The sequence below is a fragment of the Cervus elaphus genome, chromosome 5 (assembly GCF_910594005.1).
Source record: "Cervus elaphus chromosome 5, mCerEla1.1, whole genome shotgun sequence".
NCBI classification, from domain to species: Eukaryota; Metazoa; Chordata; class Mammalia; order Artiodactyla; family Cervidae; genus Cervus; species Cervus elaphus.
The window spans coordinates 100,232,952-100,260,398 of record NC_057819.1 but is presented as its reverse complement, the minus strand read 5'-3'; the positions used below and the strand labels follow the sequence as shown (position 1 = coordinate 100,260,398).

The window sequence follows — 27,447 nt, the reverse complement described above, 5'->3', positions numbered from 1 at the left end:
GGTTCCTCTGCCTTTTCTAAAACCAGCTTGAACATCTGGAAGTTCACGTATTGCTGAAGCCTGGCTTGGAGAATTTTAAGCATCACTTTACTAGCGTGTGAGATGAGTGCAATTGTGCGGTAGTTTGAGCATTCTTTGGCATTGCCTTTCTTTGGGATTGGAATGAAAACTGACCTTTTCCAGTCCTGTGGCCACTTCTGAGTTTTCCAAATTTGCTGGCATATTGAGTGCAGCACTTTCACAGCATCATCTTTCAGGATTTGAAATAGCTCAACTGGAATTCCATCACTTCCACTAGCTTTGTTCGTAGTGATGCTTCCTAAGGCCCACTTGACTTCACATTCCAGGATGTCTGGCTCTAGGTGAGTGATCATACCATCATGATTATCTGGGTCTTGAAGATCTTTTTTGTACAGTTCTTCTATGTATTCTTGCCACCTCTTCTTAATATCTTCTGCTTCTGTTAGGTCCCTACCATTTCTGTCCTTTATCGAACCCATCTTTGCATGAAATGTTCCCTTGGTATCTCTAATTTTCTTGAAGAGATTTCTAGTCTTTCCCATTCTATTGTTTTCCTCTATTTCTTTGCATTGATAGCTGGGGAAGGCTTTCTTCTCTCTCCTTGCTATTCTTTGGAACTCTGCATTCAAATGGAATATCTTTCCTTTTCTCCTTTGCTTTTTGCTTCCCTTCTTTTCACAGCTATTTGTAAGGCCTCCTCAGACAACTATTTTGCTTTTTTGCATTTCTTTTTCTTGGGGATGGCCTCTGTTCTAGAAGCCAGTAATGTGATGGTCCTTCCATCAGCTTCTGTCTCTGAGGAACTAGAGCAGAGCCCCTTGCTGACCTGAGCTGGGGATGGAGCTGAGTGAGAAACTTTTGCTGAGTTAGGCCATTGAGATTTGGGGACTGTTGTTGCAGCATAGTCTAGCCCACCCTGACTGAAACTGATAGTAATCTGGGGAGGCTAATATTCTCCCTTCCAGCCCTGTAGCCCTTAAAAATAGAGATTTGTGCAGCCCTTAAGTCAGTCATCCAGATCTTTCTTCACAGCCATCCAACTTTCCCATATTCTTGCTTCCCTAGACTTCACGTCTAGCCCCCCTCACCTCTTCTGCCTCCTGAGTCAAATTCTGTACCTGACCAAATCCTGGTCACAGTCTCTCTCTGGCCAGAGTCACAGTGTCTTTGGGGAGTGCATGTGGGGCAGCATTTGGCTCTGCCAAAGACTGAATTTTTACTTCCTGTACCTGTGATGCTGGGAGAAGAAGATCCCCATGGCCTTGTTCGTGAAGAGGTGTGTTTGGGGATGTCTCACCAGATTTTATTCACCTTTGAATAAAATCAAAGAATGAGAAATACCCAACGTCGCCACCTTGTGGCCAGAAGGACTGTGGCAAAGACTGGGTGTGCCCACCTCTTAAAACTGGGCTTTGACTTAGAACAGTAGGATCTATCAGGGCACAGTCAGATAATTTTTTTTTTTTTTTTTTATGTGGCTGTGCCAGGTCTTAGTTGCAGCATGGGGAATCGTAGATCTACGTGGCAGCTTGTGGGATCTAGTTCCCTAACCAGGGATCGAATCCAAGCCCCACATTAGGAACACAGAGTCTTAGTCCCTGGACCACCATGAAAGTCACAGGCAGCTTGTCTTTCCACGAGGACGGATGCTACTTGACCTACACCAAAATTAGCATTAGAAGACATGCCTCATCTGAAAAATGCCCTGAGCTGGAGAGGGTGGGACCAGGGAGGGTCATTGGAATCTGGTTCCCCAGAAAGCCAGCTTGGAGTGAGATTTATTGCGGAGACACACCTGACTACATGTAGGATTTTGTGTGGGCTTTGAACACCTCTGAGGACAGGATGTAGGGAGGGGGCCCATGTAAAGCTCCTGTTTCGTCAGACAGGCGGCGGCCCCCCAGCTTGCACTCTGGACCCTTTGTGCTTTTCCATGAGTCTGAAGGGCAGCTGGTATGTTATTAGGGGAAGCATCCAGCCCTCTTTCACCAGCTGGGTTTGAGCAAGTCCCTCAGCCTCAGTGGCCCAGATGTGTCAGATAAATGGGAGGGATGGGAAGACCAGGAAAGTCCCTTCCAGCATGAATGTTCTAGGATTTGCTTTCCTCATGGCTCCTGTCTCCCTAGACACTCTGTGGGGGATGTGGCTGTGAATTCCCCTGGCATGACCCCTATTTCAACTGGCTTATGGGGCAGACAAATAGCACATAAACAAATAAATCCTTTTAGATGGTTGCGAAAGCAGTCAGGAGATGAAACCAGGTGGTGGGTTAGCATGCCTGCGTCAAGGGGCATTAGGTGTGGTGGTCAGGGAACTGCAAGGGTCCTGAAGGGTGTGCGTTCAAGGCCAGGGTGGCTGGAATAGGTGACGCCAGGGAGGGGACAGAAGCTGGGTCATGCATGATCCTACAGTCTGCAGTTAAGTCTTTGGATTTGATTCTAAGGGCAAAACGGTTTTAAGTTCTGGCTTAAAGTAGGGATGTGACCTGACTTGATTTTTTCCCCTCTGTCTTGGGGGGGTGGGGCTCCCAGGGTTGCTCCTCTGCCTTGCAGGGCTCAGGGTGGGGTAAGGCGGTAGGGGGTGCCCCAGCAGAGAGGGCTCGGCTTCCTGTGTGGGTGGCTCATTGTGAGCCAACTCAGTGAGCTTGCATCCTTCCCAGGGGCCTCTTCTGCTCCCTGGGTCCAGCCCTGGTCAAGGAGAACCAGTTCTTCAGCCCAATGAGCACCTACCCAGAGTCATGCATCCTCATTTTGGTTGTAACTAGGGAGTGCCCCATCTATCTCCTTATGCCTAATCCCTTCCATGTCCCTGGCCATGTCTGTATCCCCACCATCCCCATCTTCATCTCTTTTTCCCTTAAGAACTGAATTCCCACTCTAGACTTGAGCCCTGATCAAACCCAGAGCCACCACTCCTGCTTTTTTGGGGACTGAGGAATTGGCTGGGGGAGACCTATTGGTAGTGGATTGTGATTTGGAGAATGGTGGTAGATACCTCAGGTTTGTGTGACGCCCAAACTCTTCTACACCATCAGTTCCCTCCCCGTTCCCCCCATGTCCCTTCCCAGGCTACCCTCCTGGCTGCCTGGGTGCCCCTGCCTCCTTCCATGCCCCACAGAGTGATATTACTGTACCGCTGGATTAGAAAGTTAAGGCTGGGCTGCTTACCCCTGCTCCTTTAGGACTTGGCATCCCAAGCCCCTGAACCTCAATTCCCTGTCCTTGGCCCTACCCCTCAAGGAGCCTTAGCAGCCCCCTGGGGGCACAGTCTCAAGGGAAGAGGAGTAGCTAGAAGGCAGGTGACTGGGAAAATTTGCTTAGAGTTCCCATCTTAAGATGCATATTTGAACCATCAGGTTCCTAGCATCATCTAAGAGTCATCATGGTGGGTGAGTAGAGCCCAGGAGGGCGGGCCTGACAGGTACTGTGCCCAGGCAAATGAGATAGCCCTGCCAGTCACAGAGCACCGGCACATGACCTTCATCCCCAGCCTCTTCCTCGTCCTGCCTCCATCCCCTTAACCCATCCCCCTGCCTCACATCACTTTCTACCCCTCACCTCATCTTTTCTGAATCTTCACACTAATTCCAACCCCATTCTTGATTCAGTTCCCACACCTGATCTTGTCCTTATCACTAACCCATAGTTTGAGTGTCTCCCAGATACTAGCTATTGTGCCTGGAGGTTGGGAGAAAACCAAATTATAGACATTCTACTCTAGTGGGAAAGACAGATATTCATCTAAGATGTTAACTACAGTGCTCTAGGAGCCATTAAGAGTTAAATTTGGTCTTTCTTTTTAATTTATTTATTTTTAATTGGAGGATAATTGCTTTACAGTGTTGTGTTGGTTTCTGCCACACATCAATATAAATCAGCAATAGGTATATACATGTCCCCTCCCTCTTGAACCTCCCTAAACTTGGCCTTTCTTGATGAAGCAATTATCAAGCTACAATCTAAAGGAAGAGGAAGCATTAACCAGGCCTAAGAGGGAACAGTGTGTGCAAAGTCCCTGTGGTTGGGAAGAGCTGCTTTCACATTATATCTTTACTCAAAAGCCCCCTTCTCAAAGATCTCTTGCTTAGCTGTTGTTGTTTAATGTGCTGGAGATGGGAATACCAGACCACCTGACCTGTCTCTTGAGAAATCTGTATGCAGGTCAGGAAGCAACAGTTAGAACTGGACATGGAACAACAGACTGGCCCCAAATAGGAAAAGGAGTACGTAAAGGCTGTATATTGTCATCCTGCTTATTTAACTTACATGCAGAGTACATCATGAGAAACGCTGGGCTGGATGAAGCACAAACTGGGATCAAGATTTCTGGGAGAAATATCAATAACCTCAGATATGCATATGACACCACCCTTATGGCAGAAAGTGAAGAAGAACTAAAGAGCTTCTTGATGAAAGTGAAAGAGAAGAGTGAAAAAGTTGGCTTAAAGCTCAACATTCAGAATACTAAGATCATGGCATCTGGTCCCATCACTTCATGGCAAATAGATGGGGAAACAGTGGAAACAGTGGCAGACTTTATTTTTCTGGGCTCCAAAATCACTGCAGATGGTGAGTGCAGCCATGAAATTAAAAAATGCTTACTCCTTGGAAGGAAAGTTATGACCAACCTAGATAGCATATTAAAAAGCAGAGACATTACTTTGCCAACAAAGGTCCGTCTAGTCAAGGCTATGGTTTTTCCAGTGGTCATGTACGGATGTGAGAGTTGGACTATAAAGAAAGCTGAGCACTGAAGAATTGATGCTTTTGAATTGTGATGTTGGAGAAGACTCTTGAGAGTCCCTTGGAGTGCAAGGAGATCCAACCAGTCCATCCTAAAGGAGATCAGTCCTGGGTGTTTATTGGAAGGACTGATGTTGAAGCTGAAACTCCAGTACTTTGGCTACCTGATGGGAAGAACTGACTCATTGGAAAAGACCCTGATGCTGGGGAAGATTGAAGGCAGGAGGAGAAGGGGGCGACAGAGGATAAGATGGTTGGATGGCATCACCAACTCGATGGACATGAGTTTGAGTAAACTCTGGGAGTTGGTGACAGACAAGGAGGCCTGGTGTGCTGCAGTCCATGGGGTGGCAAAGAGTCGGACATGACCAAGCGATTGAACTGATTGTGCTGGAGTGGGTTGCCATTTCCTTCTCCAGGGGATCTTCCCAACAAGGGATTGAACCTACATCTCCTGCATTGGCAGGTGGATTCTTTACCGCTGAGCCACCAGGGAAGCCCCTGACGTCTGGCTACTCTATATCTAAAGTGTAGTCTTTTACACTTTGTTATCCTTCCCTACTTTATAGTTTCTCTTCAGCTCTTATCACTCTTTAGCATAGTACTTGATTCACCTGGCTATTAGGTAAAATTGTCTGTTTCCTTTACTAGAATGTAAGCTCCAGGAAGGAAAGCAGGGATTTGTTTTGTGAAGCCCTAAAACTATATTGGAGGGGACTTTCCTGGTGGTTCAGTGGTTGAGAATCAGGGGACATAGTTTCAAAAGATTCCTGGTGTGAGGAGATCCCCACATGCCACAGGGCAAGTAAGCCTGAGTGCCACAGCTCCTGAGCCTGTGTGCTGCAAGTACTGAAGCCCAGAGTCCTAGAGCCCATGCTCTGCAACAAGAGAAGTCACTGAAATGAGAAGCCTGTGTACTGAAACAAAGAGTAACAGCCACTCACTGAACTAGAGAAAGCAACAAAGACCCAGAACAGCCAAAAATAAATATATAAATGCATTGTAGGGAACACAGGAGGGGGCTCCATAGTGTCTGCTGGTGAGTGAATGAGAGGCACCTGGTCCCAGACAGAAGAGAGAAAAGGGGAATGTGGTGGGGGATGAGACCCATGAAGGGGGCCCCGGGGGCCACGTGAAAGGATGATGTCACTGTCCCAAAGGTGAGAAGTTGCCATCACCAGGCTTGATCTGCTTGATCTGGAGTAGGAGGCAGTGTGAGGGGTTGATGTTGAGTCTGTACTCTTACCCCAGAGCTACTCACTGGTCTGACTTTTAAAAGAATTGCTAGGTTTTTTTTTTTTTTAAACTTTTTATTTTTTTCCTCATGATGCAATAGTTGTTTTTAAATTAATTATTTATTTTATTTTGTTTGCTGTGGGTTTTGTTGCATCAAGCAGGCTTTCTCTAGTTGCAGAGAGTGAGGGCTACTCTCTATCTCTCATTAGGACGGCTTCTCTTCTTGTGGATCATGTGCTCTAGACTCGGGCTTCAGTAGTAGCAAATTGTGGGTCCGATTGTGGTGTAAGGGTTAGCTGCCCCGTGGCATATAAGATCTTCCTGGATCAGAGGCGGATTGGATTGCATTGGCGGGTGGATTCTTAACCAACAGACCACAAGGGAAGTCTCTAGCTTAATTCTCATGCCCCAAATTTCACTCCAACAGTCTTCTATATTTGTTTTCAATCCCAATCCCTCTTTGGCTGATTGTGGCCCCATAGAAAGCCACAGATAACCCCCCTCTGATCCCTGACCCCTTCCTGGAGACTGTGTCCCCAAGCTCTAGTTTCAACACCCATCACCCTGTGTATTGTGGGTTCTGGGCCCTGGGACAGAAGGATAGGCCAGCCTTCCTACTGTGGGCACTAACTGCCCCATTTCCCAGAGTGGACAGTGGGTTTATGCTGTGTCCCCCCTCCCCTGACCTCCACCCACCGGGGGCCCCCAGAACCAGTGCTAGTAATCCGCTATCCACGGCCCTGCTCAGCAGGGTGCCCAGTGTTGTAGCCGATAGGGGTGGGCAGAAGGAAGGCTGATAAAGATCTGGGGGCCCCTCCCCTAACTTTCCTGGGGCCCTGGCTCAGGCTGGACTGGCTCCCCCACCCTGAAGTCTCCTCCATCCAAGGCCTCTTCTACCCGCCCTCTCAGGGGCAGGCCCAGCACCCTGCCTATTGTCCCTCCCTGCCAGCTCCCAGAGGGTTCGCAGCCCAGACGCCTGCTCACTGGCCCCGGAGCACAGCCCCACCCCAGCCTGCCAGACTCCTGTCCTGCACCCGACCTGGTGCCACCCGCAACCCCGTCCGGGGCAGCAGCTTTGCCAGCCTCTGGGTCCCTGCTTCACCTCTCCACCTCGGAAGGCTGATCCTTCCACTCCTGTCTGTGTCTGACTTTTCCTGCCGGGCTTGGGCCCCCCTGTGGCCCCCCTCACCGTGTCTGCGATTGAGCCCCCTTCCTGCCTCCTGAAGAGCAACCATGGCCACCTACAAAGTCAGGGTGGCCACGGGCACTGACTTCTTGTCAGGAACCATGGACTCCATCTCTCTGATCATCGTGGGGACTCAGGGAGAGAGCCATAAGCAGCTGCTGAACCACTTTGGGAGAGATTTTGCAACTGGTGCGGTGAGTGTGTGTGTGTGTGTGTGTGTGTGTGAGCGTGTGCCTGGGGAGAAAGGGGAGGGATGAAGGGGTACAGGGCTCTGAAAGCGGTGGGGCTCCAAGGTGGCTCAGAGGCCCCTACCCAAGACCTGGCTCCCAGCCTTCCTCCACCCCCTTCCCACCACCCGTCACCTCTCATTCCTTTGCCATCATCTCTCATTCCTCCCCCTGCTCTTTTCTCACTTCTTTTTCTCTCTCCTTCATCTCTCTCTCTGTCATCACTCACCCCACATCCCTCACCTCTCAACCCTCTCCCACTAGTTTCATCTCTCCTGCTTTCTAGTCTCTTTCCACCCCCTCTTCCCTCATCCCTTTCCTGTTTCCTCTCTCACACTCTTCCTCATGCCTCCCTCTCCCATTCTTACTCATCCTTCCTAAATTAACACATTATTGACCAGCGGATTTTTTTGCAAAATAAGATCCATGGCCAGTGATTCGTTATGTAAGTGAGTGCTGAACCATCTCTGGTAAATAATGTTCGGGTAACAAAAGACCTATTAATGTGTCTTTGGTCAATAAGTTGTTAAGCTTCAGCATCATTGGCTTAAATTTCCACTGAATTCTCTGTGTCATACAAGGCATCAGACCAGCCTGTCCAGCGGGGACTCTCCAGCTCTGTGATAAAAGGCCCCCTCTGCTGGGCCCTCAGCCTAATTTTGAGTCAGGTCCAGCCACCTGCTGCTATGTGACCTTAGCAGATCACTCTATCTTTGTAGATATTTCTGAATCTCCACATCTTCACTGCTAAGTGGGAGGAAATGGAGGGCTGGTTGGACCACTTCTGCCCACTCTTAAGGATGTAGGAGGCTTGGGGGGCTCTATTTAGACCCCTTGTACACCAGTCCCTGGGGGTCTGCATGGCTCCTGCAGCCTCAGGTGGCTGGGGAGGAGGAGGTGGGGGGAGGGGATTTCAGGAGCCAAGGATGGAGAGAGGGAGAGCCTGGAGTCCTGCCCAGGTGGGGTCAGGCAGGTGGGAGGGGTCAGAGACCCCAACAATCAGGTCATCCCGGTCTAGAGAGGTGAGCATCGCCCAGCATGAGTGGGGCCTGGGTGAGAGGGCAGGCAGGTGGAGGCTGGCCTGCTCAGCTGGCCCTGTGCCCGCCCAGGTGGACGACTACACTGTCCAGTGTCAGCAGGACCTGGGGGACCTCATCATCGTCCGCCTGTACAAGGAGCGCTACTCCTTCTTCCCCAAGAACCCTTGGTACTGCAACTACGTGCAGGTCTGTGCGCCCAATGGCCGCATCTACCACTTCCCCGCCTACCAGTGGATGGACGGCTACGAGACCCTGGCGCTCCGGGAGGCTACAGGTAAGACCTCACTGTCTCCATCCCATACGATGAAGCCCCTCGCTCTGGCCTGGCCACCCCAGCATGGCCACCCCAGGCTCCCAGCCAGCCAGCCAAGTGCCAGCCTGACTGGGGCACCCAGGAACACCTGTCACTCTCCCACACCAGCCATGGTCCATGCTGCTCTGCTGGGCCCGGCTCAAGGCTGCAGCCTGGAGGAATGAGGCAGGGGGTGCTACTCTCTGGACCCCAGGGTCTGACTGCAGACAGCATTCTCAGAGCGGACTCTCCATTATCTCTACAGTCCTCCCCTCAATGCCCACAGGAAGCCTGGCAACTCTCAGACCCAGGACTCTGATCGGATGCCCTATGTACGCCAAGCAGCAGGAGCTGCTGCTCTGAAGACTCCCTGTTACCCCCTCAGGGTGCTGTTACTGTAACAGGATGCCTTGTTACTCTGATAGGATCTCCCATGATTCTACCAGCTGCCTTGTTATTTTCTGAAGAAGCCCTGATGGTTCAGCAGCCCTCCAAGGCCGTACAACAGGAGGTCTTGTACCTTCTCAAGATGCCCTGGATTTCTAATTGAGCATTTCTTAGACTGATGGGATGTTCTGTGGCTCCAACGGGCTTCCAATCACCCCAAAAGGACACCTCATTTCTCTCAAAGGACTCACTGCCCACTCCACCCCCTATTCAGTGAGGCTCCATCACAGTCCAATCCAAGGCCCTGTTACTCATATTGACTGTCAGAGTTCTTTGAGGTGGCCAGTCAAGGCTGCCCCAGCTGTTTTCCCAGCCACTTGATTGCTGCCATGAAAAAGGGAAAGGACCTGAGGGCCCAAGTCGCTAGCATCCACCCCTGCATCTACCCTTGTGTGGCTGCTCCAAGGAGACTTCAATCTTGTCCTCTTTTGTTCCCTTCTTTCAACCAGCCATGCTCCTCTGGGCTCCTCCGGCCTCCTCCGAGGTAGATGAGAGGGGAGGCAGGGCTGAGGGAACCTCAGGGCGGGGAGCTCCTCCTCTCAGAGGTTGACCACCCCTCTCCCTTCTCTCATTTCCCCATGGCCAATTCCTTGCCCTGGGAGCAAGCGGTCAGGGCCTGAGCTGGGGAAAGGAGAGTCAGGGGCAGAGGGAGGCAGGCCTGGTTAGGTGGGGGCATAGGAGAGGGCCTCGCAGAGACGTGGAGCATCTTCCCACAGTGATAGGTCTGAGCAGCATGGAAACGCTGGGAGGCAGGCAGGAATGGGGTTGGGTGGGGCAGCTGCCATGAAATACCAGGGCAGGGAGACTTGAATGACCGGCTGGGACCTTCAAGGACGAAGGCTCCAGGGATGAAACTGAACTGGGTCTGTGGGTTACACGACTTCAGATGGCATTGTTCACCCTGAGTGCAATGTGAGCTGAGGCAGACAGAAGGAGAAGGAAGGTGGCCTGCGAAGGAAAATGATGGGGAGGCAGCGATAGGCACCTGCCAGCCTGGGACTACCAGGATGTGAGTGTCAGCTTCACCACTTGCTGGGCATCTGGACTCATTTCCAAATTCTTCTAAGTCTCAGTGTCCTCATTTGTCAACTGGGCTGACAGCAGAACCTACTTCATGGGGTTGATGTGAGAAGCCAATGTTATTTCTGAAATTTTCCTTTTAACATGTTTGGACTGAGGTTGACTGCAGGCAACTGAAACTAGGGAAAGTGAAACTACAGTTAAGGGGACTCCCTGTATGTATTTACACAAATGTATCTTCATATATGTATATATTCTTTATATACTCACACATACCGTATGTTACATGATACATCCACCAGGGTAACTGCAAATATGTCAAATGTTTCTGCAAGCCAAAACTGTGTAGTTTCAGAGTGGTTTAAATCAAGACCATACGCAGCCTCAGGTAAATTTAGATCAGGTTTTGTTGGCCAAGAAGTGTGTGCCTATTTGTGGAAAAAAATAATAATAAAAAACAAAAACTTGACTTCTGGACCTTTTGGAATTGTGGAGATCAGACTGTGGGCCTATAATAGTTATCTGCCTCATAATTTAAACTATTCTTATGCAAATTAAATTATTGACATAAGTATTTAGAAGGGCTTCCCAGGTGGTTCAGACGGTAAAGAATCCACAGGCAATGCAAAAGACCCGGGAGACTTGAGTTCGATCCCTGGGTCGGGAAGATGCCCCAGAGAAGGAAATGGCAATCCACTCCAGTATACTTGCCTGGGAAATCCCATGGAGAGAGGAGCCCGGCGGGCCCCAGTCCTTTGCAGAGTTGGATGTGACTGAGCAACTAACACAATATTTAGAAAGTGCCTGGTACCCAGTAAGTTCTAAACAACTGTTAGGTATTCATGTTCCAGGAGTTCTAGAAGAGGGACTTCCCTGCAGCAGAGCCCCCTGGAAAGGTAGAGCAAGGACAGGGAAGGGTGGTCCGTAATCCTTTTGATCCTTTCATCTGACTTTCTGGGAGAAGACACACCCTCTCTCTCCCAGGGTAAGCCTTCCCCATCCTTGGCTGTGTCCCACCTCCCCACAGCGCTGACTTTGAGGACAGTAGCTGAATTCTGATCCCCGAAGTGGGCAGGGGCAGGCCGGGGCAGGGGCAGACCTTGAGACTCCTCCTTGGTCTCCCTGCAGGAAAGACAGCAGCAGATGACACACTCCCGATCCTTCTGGAACACCGAAAGGAGGAGCTCAGAGCCAAGCAGGACTTCTACCAGTGAGGGGGGTGGGGGACAAGGGCTGCGGGAGGTCAGGGGGCCAGTGGTGGCTGTGGCCAGCGTGGCCATCAGGACCAACCGGCTCGGCTTCTGTTCGCAGCTGGAGAGTCTTTGTTCCTGGCCTGCCCAACTACGTACACATCCCCAGCTACCGCCCTCCTGCCCGGAGAAACCCCAACCGGCCGGAGTAAGGACCTGGGGCTGCCCAAGGGCCCCTCCCACGACTGACACCCGCCCCCTGCCCCCTCCCTGTGCCCTGGACCCCAGATGCCCAGCCCTGCTCTCCTCCCTACAGGTGGAATGGCTATATCCCCGGGTTCCCGATTCTCATCAACTTTAAGGCCACCAAGTTTCTGGACTTAAATCTGCGCTACTCCTTCACCAAGACGGCCGCCTTCTTTTTCCGCCTGAGCCCCATGTGAGTGTGTGTGAGGGGCGGGTGTGAGGGCTCTTGTCAAGACTGTCGCTCCACGCCCGCCTCCACCACAGCATGGACGGGAGGGCAGCGGGAGCCGGAAAGAGAGGGTTAGGGAACCTTAGAGGTGACCTTCGGAGACCTAGACATAGGAAGGCCTTGAGCTGTGCCACGGGGAGACCCTGAGACCCGCCCAGACTCAGGGACCCAAGAGACCCTGGGGGTGGGGGTGGGGCAGCCCTACCGCCGTCCCAGGGGCACTGGACCCCGTTTCTGACGGCTTCCCCCTCGAATCCCCTGTCATAGGGCACTGGGGTTCAAACTCCGCGGCCTGGTGGACAGCAAACGGTCCTGGAAGAAACTGAAGGACATTAAGAAAATTTTCCCTGGCAATAAATCTGTCGTCTTCGGTATGGGGTGGAAACGAGAACGGGGGAGCGGGACGAGATCGGGCCCCAGGTGCTCGAGCCGCGGGCGGGAGGCAGGACCCCCGCGTGGGATGTGGGGTGGGAGCCGCACAGAGAACGCGAGGCTGGAATTCGCACAGGCGAGCGCGCCCTCTGGCGGCTCCTCGGAAAACGCCGCCCTGCTCCCCTCCGGCGGCTCAACCCTAGGCCGGGAGCTTGGTTTTCCTCCCGAAATCTCCTCTGTGGTCCATGGCCTTCCTCCCTCCCTCCCGGTCCTCAGGTCTCGTCCTCTCTGACCCTGAGGGGCAGTGGGTGGCGTCGTGACGTCCCCGCGCTGTCCCCTCAGAGTACGTGGCTGAGCACTGGGCAGAGGACAGCTTCTTTGGGTACCAGTACCTCAATGGCATCAACCCAGGCCTGCTCTGCCGCTGCACGCGGATCCCAGACAAGTTCCCAGTCACAGACGATATGGTGGCCCCCTTCCTGGGCGAGGGAACGTGCCTACAAGCGGAACTGGAGGTGAAGCCCGCTCTGGAGTTGAGCCCCCCACAGCCTCCCTTCCTCCCTCTCTCCTGGCATCCCTGTCTCTCCCCACCTACTCCTCGGCAGACCCCCACCCCCCACCCCACTCCCCACCTCCGGTCCTGGCCAACCCCACGCCTGGGGAGCCAGAGCACCCTGCACTCAAGGCGTGGGTCATGGGTACCACGTGCTGGGTGCCTACCTGTCCACTCATCACGGCTCCCCTCCAGAAGGGGAACATTTACCTGGCCGACTACCGCATCTTGGAGGGCATTCCTGCTGTTGAACTTAACGGCCAGAAGCAGTACCACTGCGCCCCACTCTGCCTGCTGCACTTTGGCCGGGAAGGGAACCTCCTGCCTATTGCCATCCAGGTGCCTGGGGTGCAGGCCTGGGGGTGGGTGCTGTGTGAGTGTTGCCGCGGGTGAGCCTCTGTGTGTGCATGAAGAGATGTGTGATTGCATGGGCCGGTGTGTGTACTTGTATACTTCATCTGTGTGAGTTTATGGTCAGTCGGTCAGCCTGTGTATGTGTGTGTGTATGTGAACTTTATGTCCCTGTGTGTGTATCTATTTGTGAAGGATTGTGCCTGTGTGAACATGCACTATCCCTGTGTGGGCCTGTGTGCCTGTGTGAGTCTATGTTCCTGTGTGTGCATCTAAGAATACACCTATGTTTATATATGTCCCTGTCTGTGTGTGTGGCTAGTGGTGAGCCTGGTGTAGTGTATGCACCAGACTGAGTCTCTGAAGGTCCCTTCCTGGGTACATCTTTGTGCTGCCACTTGTATGCCCATGCTGCATAAAGTTGGGTCCCTGTGGGTGCACTCGTGTGTAAGCCCCAGTGTGTAGAGTGTGGCTACTGTGTCTATATGCACAGAAGTGACCAGGGAGGAGTAAGCCTGTCTCTTTGACTCCATTCATCCACCTGCTTGACAAGTCAATGCCTGCTGTGGCTTATCTGTTAGAAAAACTGTGCTGATCATACGTAGCCACTGCCTTGAGAGTGTGGCCTGGCTGGAAGGGAAACTGGGATGCTTTCTTCCCAGAGGTTTCTGCCAAGATCATATCTGAATTAGTCACCCCTTGGGGTAGGAGTGGGGATCAGCCACGTTCTGATGCTCCTGGCTTGTTAGTGGAACGATGCAGGCTAGATTTCAATGAACCACTAACCCCTAGGGAGCTGGGTACCCTTGTGCACTGCACAACCTGCACAGCTGAATGTGGCGACTATGGGATTGAGGTAAGGATGGGTTTTCAGAGGAGGCAGATTTTTGAGCTGGTTCTTGTGGAATGAGTGGGAGCTTTCTGGTAGAGGAAGGGATGGGGGAAGGTACCACAGGCAGAGGGAAGAGCAGGAGCAGATGTGAGAGGGAGGGAAGGCCCTGGTATGCTCAGAGGACCAGAGGGACTGGAGTGTAGGGGTTGGAGTTTTCACCCCCTGGTCTCCCTTCTGCCTCCGTCACGTAGTGGGGGCCCTTGTGTATGTGGGTCTATGCTCTCACCTAACACTTTCTCCTTCCTCACCCCCAGCTCAGCCAGACCCCCGGGCCCGACTGCCCCATCTTCCTGCCCAGTGACTCCGAGTGGGACTGGCTGCTGGCCAAGACGTGGGTGCGCTATGCCGAGTTCTACTGCCACGAGGGCATCTCCCACTTGCTGGAGACCCACCTCATCGCTGAGGCCTTCTGCCTGGCCTTGCTGAGGCAGCTACCCATGTGCCATCCCCTCTACAAGGTATGGGTTTGGGCCAAGGGACCTCTGTGAAACATCGCCGGCCTCAGTTAGCCCCAGAAAGCTGCCTGGTTTGCTAAGAAGTCAGAAGGATTCCAGCTAGACTTGGGGAGGCAGCTTGGGGGGCTGTTTGGGGGGTCTGATGTTGCAGAAACAGGGAGTGCTGACATTCTACAGGGGATGACTTCAGCCCTCTCTCATCATCTTCCTTGCTCCCTCCAACAGCTCCTCATCCCCCACACCCGGTACACCATCCAGATCAACAGCATCGGGCGGGCTGTCCTCCTTAATGAAGGGGGGCTCTCCGCCAGGGTAAGACTTTTTTCTCCAACCCCACAAGACATGTGTTTCCCTTCTGGCCTTTGCAGTTGGACTGAAGCTGAACTTCCCAGCTGCCTTTAGATCATGAGTGGGCACGGAGGGAGGGGACCAGTTAAGACGGGTGCTGTGCCTGCCAGGCTGCAGAGGCCGAGCTGGGTGTGCTGGTCCGGAGTGCGAGGATCCCCAGACAGTGTGCTCCAGGGTCTGCCTGGTCCCTTACAGAGCATGTCCCTGGGCCTGTCCGGCTTTGCCGAGGCGATGGTGCGGGCTCTGTCGGAGATCAACTACGACAACCTCTACCTCCCCGACGACTTCGTGAGACGCGGGGTTCAGGACCTGCCGGGGTATTATTACCGTGAGGACAGCCTGGCAGTGTGGGATGCACTGGAGAGGTGAGGTCAGGGCAGCAGTGGGTGGTACTTGAGGTGGACACACCCTGGGATGTTACAGGGGGTCTGGGGAGCTTTTAAGGACCAGGGGTGCCCTCCTGGGGCTTGGGGATAAGGTCTGGAATGTGTGTGGGGATCACACATGTGCTCACACTCTGGGTGGGGCCTCTGAGGCCTGATGGTCCCCTTCTTTGCTTTGGCCCCCATCTGGCTCTGCTTGCCAGACCCTGTCTGGGCTCTGAGCTGCCTGTGGGCCTCATCTGATCCTTACTGGGAGCACTCTGAGTGTTTCCTGACCTTGCCCAGCCGTTCCTCTTGCTACCTCTGCTCACCCACAGGCCTGGGGCTGCTCTGGGTCAGCCGATGCTGGGGCATCCTGAGGGAGGTGGGAGAACCATGGTAAGGGAAGGCACCGGGGGTTCAAACTGAGGTCCTGTCCCCCGGTCAGGTATGTGACAGAGATCATCACCTACTATTACCCGTGTGACTCTGCCGTGGAAGGTGACCTGGAATTGCAGTCCTGGGTGCAGGAGATATTCAAGGAGTGTCTACTAGGGCGTGAGAGCTCAGGTATGGGCCTGACCCCCAGCAGGGACCCAGGGCTGTGGCATGGGGTGGGCCTCCCAGGCTGGGCTGAAGCTAGTCTCACTTTGGGCTGAAGGAGGCCAAAGAGAGCCCTGGGATTCGACAGAGCTCTTCGCTGGCTGCTGGAGCAGTGGCATCTCAGAGAGGTTGGGGAAGAAAGCCTGACTAGCTGGGGGTCCCTGTCTGAGCTCAGCGGGCTGTGGGTCATCTTGGTAGATACCAGAAGAGGTCCCAGTCTCTTGCTTCAGGAAAAAAAAAAAAACACCTTTGTGGGCTGAGAAATGGGGCATGAGTTCCAACAGGACAGGCCAGTGTGTACTGGAGACGGGGGAGCTGGCGAGAAGCAGGCAGGTTTCAGGAGAGGGAGGGGGTGGGGAGCGAATCCTGAAGATGTGCCACTTGGGCACCCACTCAACAAGTATTTAGTGAGCACCTACAATGTGGTGAACACTGTACTGGTTACTGGGGAGGCCAAAGGGAATGAGACGCTGAAGGCGCTGACCTTGAGTTGATCAGTCTCCAGGGGTAGCCACTCACTGTAAACGGGCAGGTGCACTATAGTAAGACTGGTGCAGTTTGTGGGGAAGCCAGGGAGGGGCTGTAGGAACCCAGCGTGGGGCGGGGGAACCTACCCCAGCTTGGGGAGGGCTGGCAGGTAGAGAGTGAGGGGTGTGTAGCAGCAAGCTAAGATCTAGCTAAGATTTGCATGATGGGAGGTCAGCCAGGTGATGACAGAGGTGGGGTTGGAGGGTCCTGACTTGGGAGCTGCATGTGGAAAGGCCTGAAAGCCAGACTGAGCAGAGTTAGTTCTGGGACTGCTGATAAGTCCCTGCAGCTGGGGTTCTGGGGCTGGGGGGTGGGGGTGGGGCAGCCTCCTGTGAGATGAGGCTGAAGCCAGGAGCAGGGGCTGGGTGCTGCAGCCTGGTTAAGGGGTCTGGAATTCCTCTGAGTTCAGAGGGAGCTATCGAGGGGTGTCTGGGGAGATGAAATGTGCACAGTAGGATGTCAGACTGCACTGGTGGTCAGGGAACAGTTTGGGAAGCTGGTGTGGTGTCCAGGAGGGAGATGACAGGGACCTGCCCTGGGAACGGGCTCTGGGGATGAAGAGGATGCCGGAGCTAGCTGGGAGACAGAAATGACAGGACTTGCTGACTGGTTTGGGTTTGTCAGTGGGGGCTGAGTGGTGGGAAGGAGGAGCCAGGGGTGACTCCTGGGTTTTGGGCTTTTGAAACTGGGTGGATGGTGTGTATCATTCTTTGAGCTGGGGTCCTGGAAGGAGGAGCAATTGAGGGAGGAAGATGACAGGTCTGGTTTGAATGTGTTGGGCTTTTGGAACCTGGGGTCACCATGGCAACCAGAGCTAGGTGCTCATGTGGGGCACAGGAAAGAGAAGCAAGCTTGGAGGAGCCCCCAAGGACATTTGGCCAAGGCCCAGTTGAACCCCACCTTGGGGGTGGGGGTGGTTTGTGGCCAAACAACGGCCAAAGAGGCAGGTTGGGGGCAGCCTGGAGTGCTGGAAGAACAAGGTGAGCTGGGCTTGGCCATACCCTCTGTGGGCCAGCCAGGACCTGGGCAGCACTGATGTGGCCTGGGCCTTACCTGCCTGCACCTGCCCTCCCACCAGGCTTCCCCACATGCTTACGAACTGTGCCTGAGCTGATCCGATATGTCACCATTGTCATCTACACCTGCTCTGCCAAGCACGCAGCTGTCAACACAGGGCAGGTACCTGGACTCACCAGCCCCTGCCCCAGGCCCAGACTTGACCTTAATCCCAGCCCCAACGTCCGAACTCTGCCTCAGCCATAATCCCCCAGTCTGGCCCAGATCTGTCTCAACCAGAGTCCCCAGTTCAATCCCTGCCTCCATCGACACCCGAGGGTCTCTGACCCAGAGACCTCTGACCCAGAAGCCCCTCTCTACTCCACCTCCAGTTGGAATTCACCGCCTGGATGCCCAACTTCCCCTCATCCATGCGGAACCCACCAATACAGGCCAAGGGGCTGACCACGCTGGAGACCTTTCTTGACACGTTGCCGGATATTAAGACCACATGCATCACCCTACTGGTGCTTTGGACACTCAGTCGGGAGCCCGACGACAAGGTGTCCTGGGCCTGGGGGTGCAGGTGGGGGTCGGGAACCTCTGAGCAGAGGCAGGCGGCTGGGGAGCTGGGAGCCCAACGAGAGGGGGGTGTCAAGGGCAAGAGGCAGGGAGGGAGGCTGCTGAAGGGGAAGGGCTGAAGGGGTGGGGAGGGGTGGGGCTCCGTTCCAGCCGCCTGGTTCTGTGCCCGCAGCGGCCCCTGGGCCACTTCCCGGACATCCACTTCGTGGAGGAGGCCCCGCGGAGGAGCATAGAGACCCTCCGCCAGCGCCTGGCCCAGATCTCACACAACATCCGCCAACGCAACAAGTGTCTCCCCATCCCCTACTACTACCTGGACCCCGTGTTGATTGAGAACAGCATTTCTATATAGCACGGCCCCTCTCCACTTGCCTTTCCTGCCTTGCATCCGCCTGTTTTCCAATAAAATCACTTCAAACACAAGCCCGGGGTCTGTGTCTGTGTTTATTGTGGGTGCACGCCTGGGCTGGGGTGCACTGCATTCACAAGGTGATGCTTTTCCCACTAAAGCCTGGTCCAGGTACTCATATGGCAGCGCCAGGCCTGGGTTTTGCTCCCGGGTGTCCCGTGAGATCTGGGTCAGGTGGCTGTGGAAGACAGAAGTCTTCATCCTCGGGGCCTCCTCGGTGAAGTGCTCATCAGGGTAGGTGCCCAGGCACCGCTGGGGACGGCAGGAGAGAAGGCTGGAGCTCCTGACCCGCAAGCCTCGGCCCCATCTTTCAACCAAAAGCTATTCTGATCCACCTGGAGTCCCCTGGGCCCCAGACCACCAGAAAATTCACCCAAGGGCATAGACCACCACCCAAGTCCTACTCACCTACCTAAGAACCCAGACCACCCAAGACCCATTCAACTTGAAACATAACCCCCCCCATCCAGTCTAGGCAAAAGAACACCCTCCATCCAGCCTACCCAGACCTCCCAAGCCATGAGCCCTTTGAAACCCAGACCACTCTAAGTTCCCCCTACTCAGAGCCCCGGCCACCCTAAACCACACCCCCCAGCAACTACATCACTCCAGGCCCCGCCCCCCAAGAAGCCCAGTCTGCTCATGCACCCTCCAAGTAATGCAGTGTCCCCAGCAGCCTTTCTTCACGCTACTCACTCTCCGGGAACCTGAGACCCCACCCCACCCCACCCCACCCTGGACCTTACAGTGTTCTTCGTTTCATCGCTGACACTCCAGAAGAGCTCAAGGGAGTGGCACTTGACGTTGACCTCAGGAGTGAGGCCACCAGGCTTGTCGGGCTCTGGCCTTTGGAGGTAGGTGGGGGGAGGCGGATGATGCTGGGAGAATTGGGCATCCAGCCACTGAAATCAAATTGATCCCCCAGACTCAGTAAGCACAGGGCTGCTAGGACTCCTGCTAGGCCCACATCCCCCATGACCTGGCTTGTCCACCCCAAAGTCCCCCCTCACCTAACCAGTATTGACAGCAATGTGTTGGGCTGAGCAGCTGAAGATGGTCATGGTGAGAAACTCGATCAGGTCAGCACAGCTGTCCAGGCTGGAAGACGCCCCTGGATGGAGACAGGCCTGAGGCAGCAGCTGAAACCCAAGGTCTGCTGTCCTGGGAAAGTGGGGTCTTAAGGGTGGTTGGCAGGTGTGAACTCTTCATCCGAGTTCATGCGGCTAAGAAATTCCTTCTGGAAGATCTTCCTGACCCAGGCCTGCAGCTCCGACTCCTTGCTCACAGCGTGGTAGTCGGGGTAGTAGATGCCAACGATGGGAGGGGGGCAGAAGTATGTGGTGACACAGCTGGGGGGCCTGTGCTGCCCCGGGGTCGGGGTTGGAAGAGGCCACTGAAACCAGCTGCTCTAACAGGAGGAAACTGAGGCCAGAGAAGGAAAATGGGCAACTGCACATTTTAGGAAGCGTCCAGCCGAGCTTCAAGCCTGGAGGCTTTGGTCTCTACTAGGGCCCTGAGAGCCATAGTTGGTCTGCAGTTGTGTTTTGACTGACTACCAAGGTTTTTGGTTTCTTTTTCAAGTTGAATCTGTGGCCAACATTTAAATATTAGAAAATGACTGGTTTCTCTCAAAAAAAAAAAATCTAAAGCTCTCGTTTTAGTTATAGTTGAGTCACCACTGTCCTCATCTGAGAAACATGAGTGGCCAGCTAGCCAGTCTCTGTCCACCCTCTTTCCTGCTCACGGGACCTGTAGGCTTCGGCATTTCAGTCATCTAGGCCACATCAAACCACGAAGAAGGATTGGACCCCAGGCCCCTCTCTGTTGGGACTGGGATGCTGCTGTCCATGTCCCCCGCTAGTTCCCAAAGGGCAGAGCAGGGCCTGCCCCACTCACCACAGCGTCCACCCCCAGCCATGGCAGAGCCCAAGAGCCATTGCTAAGAAGAGTTCTGACATGGGCCTCCAGCTATGCAAATTCATTGTGGGGAGTCCCTGAGGACTTCAAGGGGATGTGTGTATAAGCCAGGCTTGAGCAAGAGGCAGTGTTTGGATAGGGAGAGAGAGAGAATCAGGGTGCCTAGCCTCCCTAGGATCCATGTATGCTGAGCAGGAAAAATGGAAGGTGGGGGGAAGACTCTAGGGAAGAGATGCCACGTGAAACTTTCCTTTCATGTGACAAAAAATGAAGCCACGTGAGGCTCATGAAGTAGAGCCATCACAGAGCCCAGGCCCAAGGGAGGTGGTTATGCTCAAGAACTGCAGGGATGGGGACCCAAAAAGAAGCCAGACATCTAAAACACCTGGCCTCCAGGGTGGAGGCCAGAGGGACATCCCAAGAAGGTCTCCAGTAAAGGAGACTTACAACGGAAGCCTAGAGACAAGGCAACTGTTTTTGAGGGGAATAATTATAATAGCTAATGCTCAAAGAGCATATCATATTCACCTGTGATTTGTGCTAAGGGCTTTACATTTAATACTGATAATGACCTTTGAGGTAGGTCTCCTATCAGCTCCATTTTCAGATGAGAAAACAGTTCAGTCAGTTCAGTCGCTCAGCCATGTCCAACTCTTTGCAACCCCATGGACTGCAGCATGCCAGCTCTCCCTGTCCATCACCAACTCCTGGAGTTTACTCAAACTCATTTCCATTGAGTTAGTGACAGCATCCAACCATCTCATCCTCTGTTGTCCCCTTCTGCTCCCGCCTTCAATCTTTCCCAGCATCAGGGTCTTTTCCAATGAGTCAGTTCTTCCCATCAGGTGGCCAAAGTATTGGAGTTTCAGCTTCAACATCAGTCCTTCCAATGAATATTCAGGACTGATTTCCTTTAGGATGGACTGGTTGGATCTCCTTGAAGTCCACAGGACTCTCAAGAGTCTTCTCCAACACCATAGTTCAAAAGCATCAATTCTTTGGTGTTCAGCTTTCTTTATAGTCCAACTCTCACATCCATACATGACTACTGAAAAAACCATAGCTTTGACTAGTTGGACGTTTGTTGGCAAAGTAATGTCTCTGCTTTTTAATATGCTGTCTAGGCTGGTCATAGCTTTTCTTTCGAGGAGCAAACATCTTTTAATTTCATGGCTGCAGTTACCATCTGCAGTGATTTTGGAGCCCCCCAAAAATAAAGTCCATCACTGTTTCCCCATCTATTTTCCATGAAGTGATGGGACTAGATGCCATGATCTTAGTTTTCTGAATGTTGAGTTTTAAGCCAACATTTTCACTCTTCTCTTTCACTTTCATCAAGAGGCTCTTTAGTTCTTCTTCACTTTCTGCCATAAGGGTGGTGTCATCTGCGTATCTGAGGTTATTGATATTTCTCCCAGCAATCTTGATTCCAGCTATGCTTCATCCAGCCCAGCAATCTTGATTCCAGCTGTGCTTCATCTAGCCCAGCAATCTTGATTCCAGCTTGTGCTTCATCCAGCCCAGTGTTTCTCAGACACAAAGAGGTTAACTGACTTGCCTAAGGTCACACAGCTAGGAAGGAAGTGGAGGCAGGAAAGGACTGCAAGACAGCAGTGTGTCGGAGAAGATGAGAAGAAGTCAAAGAACAAACCAAGACAGATGGAGCCAAGGGTGAGGTGTGGAGCCCTCAGGGTCCGGGGAGATTCACCTCTCTATGGCTGCCCAGATGCAGAGCTCGTTGTCTCAGTAATAGTAGTTGGCAAGATCCTGAACCTCAAGGTCAGCCAGTTGGTAGGGCAGAGGGAGTGGTAGGTGAGAGTTTCCAGCTCTTTGGCCATCAGTTCCAGGCTGCCCAGCCGTCCCACTGACATTATCTGTAATGAGCAGACAGTCCACAGCTTCTGGGAGCAAGGGACTCAGGACCAGCCTTGGCCCCTTCCTGGCTCTCTCTGCTGACCACCAGAATCCCAGGCCTGACCTGGTCAGCTGAACTTTCCTGGTGCAAAGAGCCTAGTGCAGCCATAAAGGTTGATGTGGAAATGCAGCGGAGAGAGGAATGAGCAGCTGGGAAGAACGAGTCTGAGGTTACATGAGGCAGCTCTGGACACTGAGAGGCGGGGTCGCTTACCTTGAAGATGGGGTGGCACATGGGCGGCTGCCGTAGCATGTCCAGAGCAAAGGTTTCCATCAGATAGTGGGTTCGAAGCAGATGTGTGTTCATTTCGTGCATCAGGAACTCTGCATGTCGCACTCAGGTCTTGGCCAGGAATTAGTTCTCAGGTGAGTTGCTGGGCTCAAAGATGGGGCTGTCTGGGCCAGATGTTTGGGAGAGCTGGAATTGGGGGTATAGGGGAGGCGGGTGGGTGTCAGGCAGAAACTGGGTGCAGGAAGTGTGACCTGTCACCCTGCCCATGGGGCCAGATCACATGGTCAGCTCCCTTACTAGCCGAGTGTCCCCAGGAAAGTTAATTAACCTCCTTGTGATTCAGGTTCCTTATCTGTAAAATAAAGTTGATGATCATAATCTTTCTCATTGGGTTGCTCTGAGGATTTAATGAGTTAATGCTGGTGAAGTACTGAGAACAGTCCTGGGCACGCAGTAAACTCCAGAGGAGTGTTTCCTGCATGTGATCACATCCACTACAAGAGAGGAAACACTGCTGAGAGGTAAAATGATCAAAGGCCACCTTGCTGGCACACGTAGGAAAGCCCAGTTGAGGGCTCCTGGGACCAGCACAGAGTCATGCAGCTTCCTGGTTGTGTGGGGCAGGGGCTGGGAGGGGCTGGGGAGGAGAGGATGGGGAAGAGGGCTAGACGGGGGCAGTCCTGGGAGCCTGAGGGAGGCAGCGCGGGGTAGGGGCACTCCCATGTATTTAACTGGTGTGCTGGGTTATGCTTAGTCTCTCAGCCGTGTCCAACTCTTTGTGACCCCATGGACTGTAGCCCACCAGGCTCCTCTGTCCATGGGGATTCTCCAGGCAAGAATACTGGAGTGGGTTGCCATGCCCTCCTCCAGGGGATCTTCCTGATCAAGTGATCAAACCCAGGCCTCCCACATTGCAGGCAGATTCTTAGCATCTGAGCCACCAGGGAAGCCCAAGAATACCGGTGGGGTAGCCTATCCCTTCTCCAGACCCAAGAATCGAACCAGGGTCTCCTGCATTGCAGGCAGATTCTTTACCAGCTGAGCTACCAGGGAAGCCCCAATTTAACTGGAAGTGGTGGCCTGCCTGCAATGTGGGAGACTTGGGCTGAATCCCTGGGTCGGGAAGATCCCCTGGACAAGGAAATGGCAACCCACTCCACTGTTCTTGCCTGGAAAATCCCATGGATGGAGAAGCCTGGCAAGTTATAGCCCATAGGATTGCAAAGAGTTGGACATGACTGAGTGACTTCACCATCACTTTTTAATCTTATTCCTTGGAGCCAGTGGGGTATTCTAGCCCAGGGCCAAAAAAAGAGAGAGATTTCTGCCTGAATATTGGAGGTGCTTCTGCTGTGGCCAGCCCCAAACTTCAAGGACAGACAGGGAGAGAGGGAGCCTGGCTGGGGGATGGCACCTTCAGACAGGAGGCATCCTCAGGGGTGAGGGCTCCACTCTCCTGGTAGCCCAGAGTTGGAGGAGACGGCCACTCTGAGGAGCACTTTGTTCACCAGCTGCAGGGCATCCTCAGAAACCATGAGAAACAATTTTCTGAATGGTGAGGTCCCGCCAAATGCAGGGAGCCAGGAAAAGCACCAGGAGAGAGCATTCTACACGGAGCCCTGCCCGCTCCATCTTCGCCCTTGAAGAATAACACACCTCCCTCCAGGGACGAGCAGGAGACATTGACTTAAAGCGGTGGCTGAGCTAGCCGGGAAAGGAGTGGGAGAGGGTGAAGGGTGGTCGGGGCTGGGTGGAAGAGAAGGGATCTGGGTGGCTGAGAGCCAGGGCATCTGGGCTTCTGAAGACACCCAGAGGGGAGGGAAGGTTGCCTGGACCCCCTGCACTCCTCACCTCTAGCTCAGCCTGAAGACTGGTCCTGGGGCCCAGCACGGGAGCCACCATGGCATCAGTGAGAGGTGGTGACAGTGTCGGATCAGGACCGGGTTGAGGCCATTCAGGAACTAGTAGGCAAAGAAGGTGTCCTCTTTCCAGGGCTGAAACACATACTCTGCAGGAGGTGGGTGTGCAGAGGGTAGCCCTGGAGACCAAGGACCCAAGTCCCCTTCCTCCAGCACTGCCACTGCTCCCAGGACCCAGATCTCCAGCTTCCAGCACCATCAATTCAGGATGCTCCCTTTCTCCTGCCCCAGCTAGATGGATGACATCACTAGCGAGTGGTTTCTCAGAAAACAAGGGATCAGAATTTGGAGTCAAATTCAAAAGGAGTTACCCACTCTTTCAGCCCCACCCATTTCTGGGGGAACCTCAGGTACTCTGATATACACTGACAGCATTTGGGATTTGAGTAGAATTTGAGAAAGTCAGAAGAGTGAGGAATGCTGGACAACAGCAGTGTCCAAGCCCATTCTGTTTTGGCTTCTGAACTATGAGGGGTTTTAATTCCCTGTTAAAATTAAAAATCACCAGGACAACGACTGATTCTCCTGCACCTTTGCCCTGGAACAGTCTGGCTAATTTGTTAAACTAGAACGATCATTGAGAAAGAGAGTTTTCATCATCTTGGGGTGTGGCAACAGTGCTAGTTTTTTTAAATGGTTATTTATTTATCGGGCTGCATTGGATCTTAGTTGTGGCACGCGGCGTCTTCAAGCTTCATTTCAGCACGCAAACTCTTAGTTTCATCATATGAGATCTAGTTCCCTGACCAAGGATGAAACCCGGGCCACCTGCATTGGGAATGTGAAGTCTTAGCCACGGGACCCCCAAGGATCACCCATGGCTTTTTTTTTTTGGTTCAGTGGTTTTTGAACTGAGGTTCCACATGTATAGTTTGGACCCATAGTGCACCCAGGAAAAGACAGATATTGGGGAGTGGAAACTCCTAAATCCTTCGACGTAGCCTGGTTTTCAAGCCTGCATGCAAGGCACAAAGCCTCTGAAAATTAGATGGCAATTTGAAAGGAAAAAGTCTTTCTGCTTCAGGTGTTTTTTCCTGATGGCTGAGGATATTCATGAGATGCATGTTTCCAAGTGTTCAGAACAACTAACTGTTGGGGACATTTTGAAGATTTAGTTACAAAGTCAGAGGAGGGCGATGACCAGCAAGCAGACCCACAGGGCAGAGGCTGCACGCTTTCAGAAATGGCGAAGATAGAGCAGATAGCAGGAAAGTGTTTGTACTTGTATTAACAAAGAAGGAGGGTTTTTAGAAGTTACTTCCTGGTCATTCTTGCTGAAGCCCTGACGGGTGAGAATGGCTCCAAGAACAGTGGGCCTTAGTCCACCCTGAGGGAGGGGCTGCAACGGGGAAGGTGTTGGGTGGGGCAGGCAGGCTCACAGGGAGAGGATGCAGCCTTTCTGATCCACTTCTTTGGTGACTGAGTAGCGCAGGCTGAGATCAAGCTCCTTGAGGTTTTCAGCATCCAGGCAGTGGGGTATCCCAGTGGTATCCCCACCACTGGGAAAAACTCAGTCCACCTGTAACGGGCAGAGGTGGAGATGGGAGTGAGATGCTGGTGGCTGGAACACACCCCTCGGGGCTGGAAAGTATAACAGGGGATGGGCTCCTGGGCCTGGTTGTACAATGGAGAACTTTGGGACGGGAAGCTCAGGCATGATGAGGTGGGCAGAGGGCTGTCCCAAGACTTGGAGCTCCTCACATGTGTGCTGTTGTAGGGGTGGAGGGGGTCAGATCTGAGGCTCAGCTGACCTCAGCAAACAGGAGCAAGTGGTCCCCCTGTTAGCCAAAAACTAAGAAGTGGGGATCCTAGGGACAGCCAGCCTGAAGTCTCCTTGAACTGCTCATCGGTATTTCTGCTGCCTCGCCATAATCTCTGCCTGGCTCTGGGCACAGAGCAGAGGGTGGCTGTCCTGCCAGACGACTATGGTTGGGAGGGGGAAAATAAGAGGGGAACTTGGCCCCAATCCTCAGCACCCCAGCCTCTCCCCCTCCTTTCCTCAGACCTGGGGTGGGGCAACTCTGGTCTGGAGCATCAGTCAGCCTCTGGCCTCCCTGTCTCTTTTACCTCTACCCGGAGGGTGAAGAAGCCCCTCCATCCCAGGCAGACCGCGCCTCAGCAAACTGCAGCCTGCTCCCTCCCAGTCACTGACCCCAGCTCAACAGCTGAGGCCAATGGGGAGGGGGGCAAAGAACAGAGCTGGAGAAAAGAGCAGGGCGTGCTGACCATTTTCAAGCCCTTCTTCTGTGTGGCCCCGGTTGCCTGCCTCCCCAACCTTTCCCTTGCTTCCCGTGTGGCTCAGCTGACCTGGGTTCAATCCCTGTGTTGGGAAGATCCCCTGGAGAAGGGAACAGCTACCCACTCCAGTATTCTGGCCTGGGGTCACAAAGAGTCGGACATGACTGAGTGACTTGCACTTGCACTTTCTTTCCACCCTTTCCCTCCACTTCACAGTCTGGTCTCTTCCCACCAGGCCCACCCTCCTCCACTCATTACACCCACCCCCCTACCTGATACTCTTGTCAGAACCACTGGTTCCTCCACCAGCTCTGTCCTCGAGTCAGTATCATTTCTCCCAACCATTACTCCTCCTTCCCAGAGGACCCTACTGTCACCCCCAGATGGTCTCCCCTCCTCCACCTTCCCCTCCTCCCACCAGTGGCCACACCAGCGCACAGGTGCCCTCTCTGGCCCACTACCCGCATTAGCCTCCCTCAGTGGGAAGGCCCCAGCCCGTCCCCTACTCACCTGTCCCTCCCGCAGCACCTGGCTGCCCTCGCCCTCCAGCCACTGGTAGCAGTGAAAGCGGAGGGGCGCGCCCCCGGGCAGCATGAGCTGGAGCCAGCGGCAGAGGGCGGGAGGGGCCCTGGCAGTGCTGGGGGCGCCTTGTGCACGCGCACCAGCAGCACCGGGCCCACGTCCTGGGGCGGAATCACCTCGAAGTCCATGGGGGTTTGAGTGCGAGGGGGTCTCGGCCAGCACCGCACTCATTGCGTCTTGACGGAAGTCCTTCCCGAAGCCGTCCAGCCTCAAGCGGGAGCTCTCGTCTGGGGTCCCATCCAGGCTGACCGACACTCTGTCCCAGGTCCCCGAGCCCAGGAGAGAGCTGGTGGCCACACGCACAGTGTACTTGCTCAT

The 27,447-nt window shown here is 53.6% G+C and overlaps 1 protein-coding gene and 1 pseudogene across 1 annotated transcript; one reads left to right on the top strand and one right to left on the bottom strand.

Annotated features, from left to right (window-relative positions):
* The first annotated feature begins 7,179 nt into the window (after nt 1-7,179).
* Nucleotides 7,180-18,338, top strand: ALOX12B (arachidonate 12-lipoxygenase, 12R type). Its single transcript, XM_043900930.1, has 15 exons — nt 7,180-7,379; nt 8,522-8,726; nt 11,340-11,421; nt 11,523-11,609; nt 11,718-11,840; nt 12,144-12,247; nt 12,591-12,763; nt 12,997-13,140; nt 14,299-14,502; nt 14,725-14,811; nt 15,043-15,212; nt 15,658-15,779; nt 17,419-17,519; nt 17,729-17,899; nt 18,091-18,338. Exons 1-15 carry the CDS (start codon nt 7,233-7,235, stop codon nt 18,268-18,270), a joined length of 2,100 nt encoding a protein of 699 aa, XP_043756865.1. The 5' UTR covers nt 7,180-7,232; the 3' UTR covers nt 18,271-18,338.
* Nucleotides 18,339-25,705: 7,367 nt separating this feature from the next.
* On the bottom strand, nt 25,706-27,447 carry LOC122693432 (annotated as a pseudogene).

Coding starts and splice junctions, on each gene's coding strand:
- ALOX12B (XM_043900930.1), top strand. CDS start 7,233: ATGGCCACCTACAAAGTCAGGGTGGCCACGGGCACTGACTTCTTGTCA. Junction 8,727..11,339: donor GGCGCTCCGGGAGGCTACAG/GTAAGACCTCAC, acceptor GTCTCCCTGCAG/GAAAGACAGCAGCAGATGAC. Junction 11,610..11,717: donor AGAAACCCCAACCGGCCGGA/GTAAGGACCTGG, acceptor TCCTCCCTACAG/GTGGAATGGCTATATCCCCG.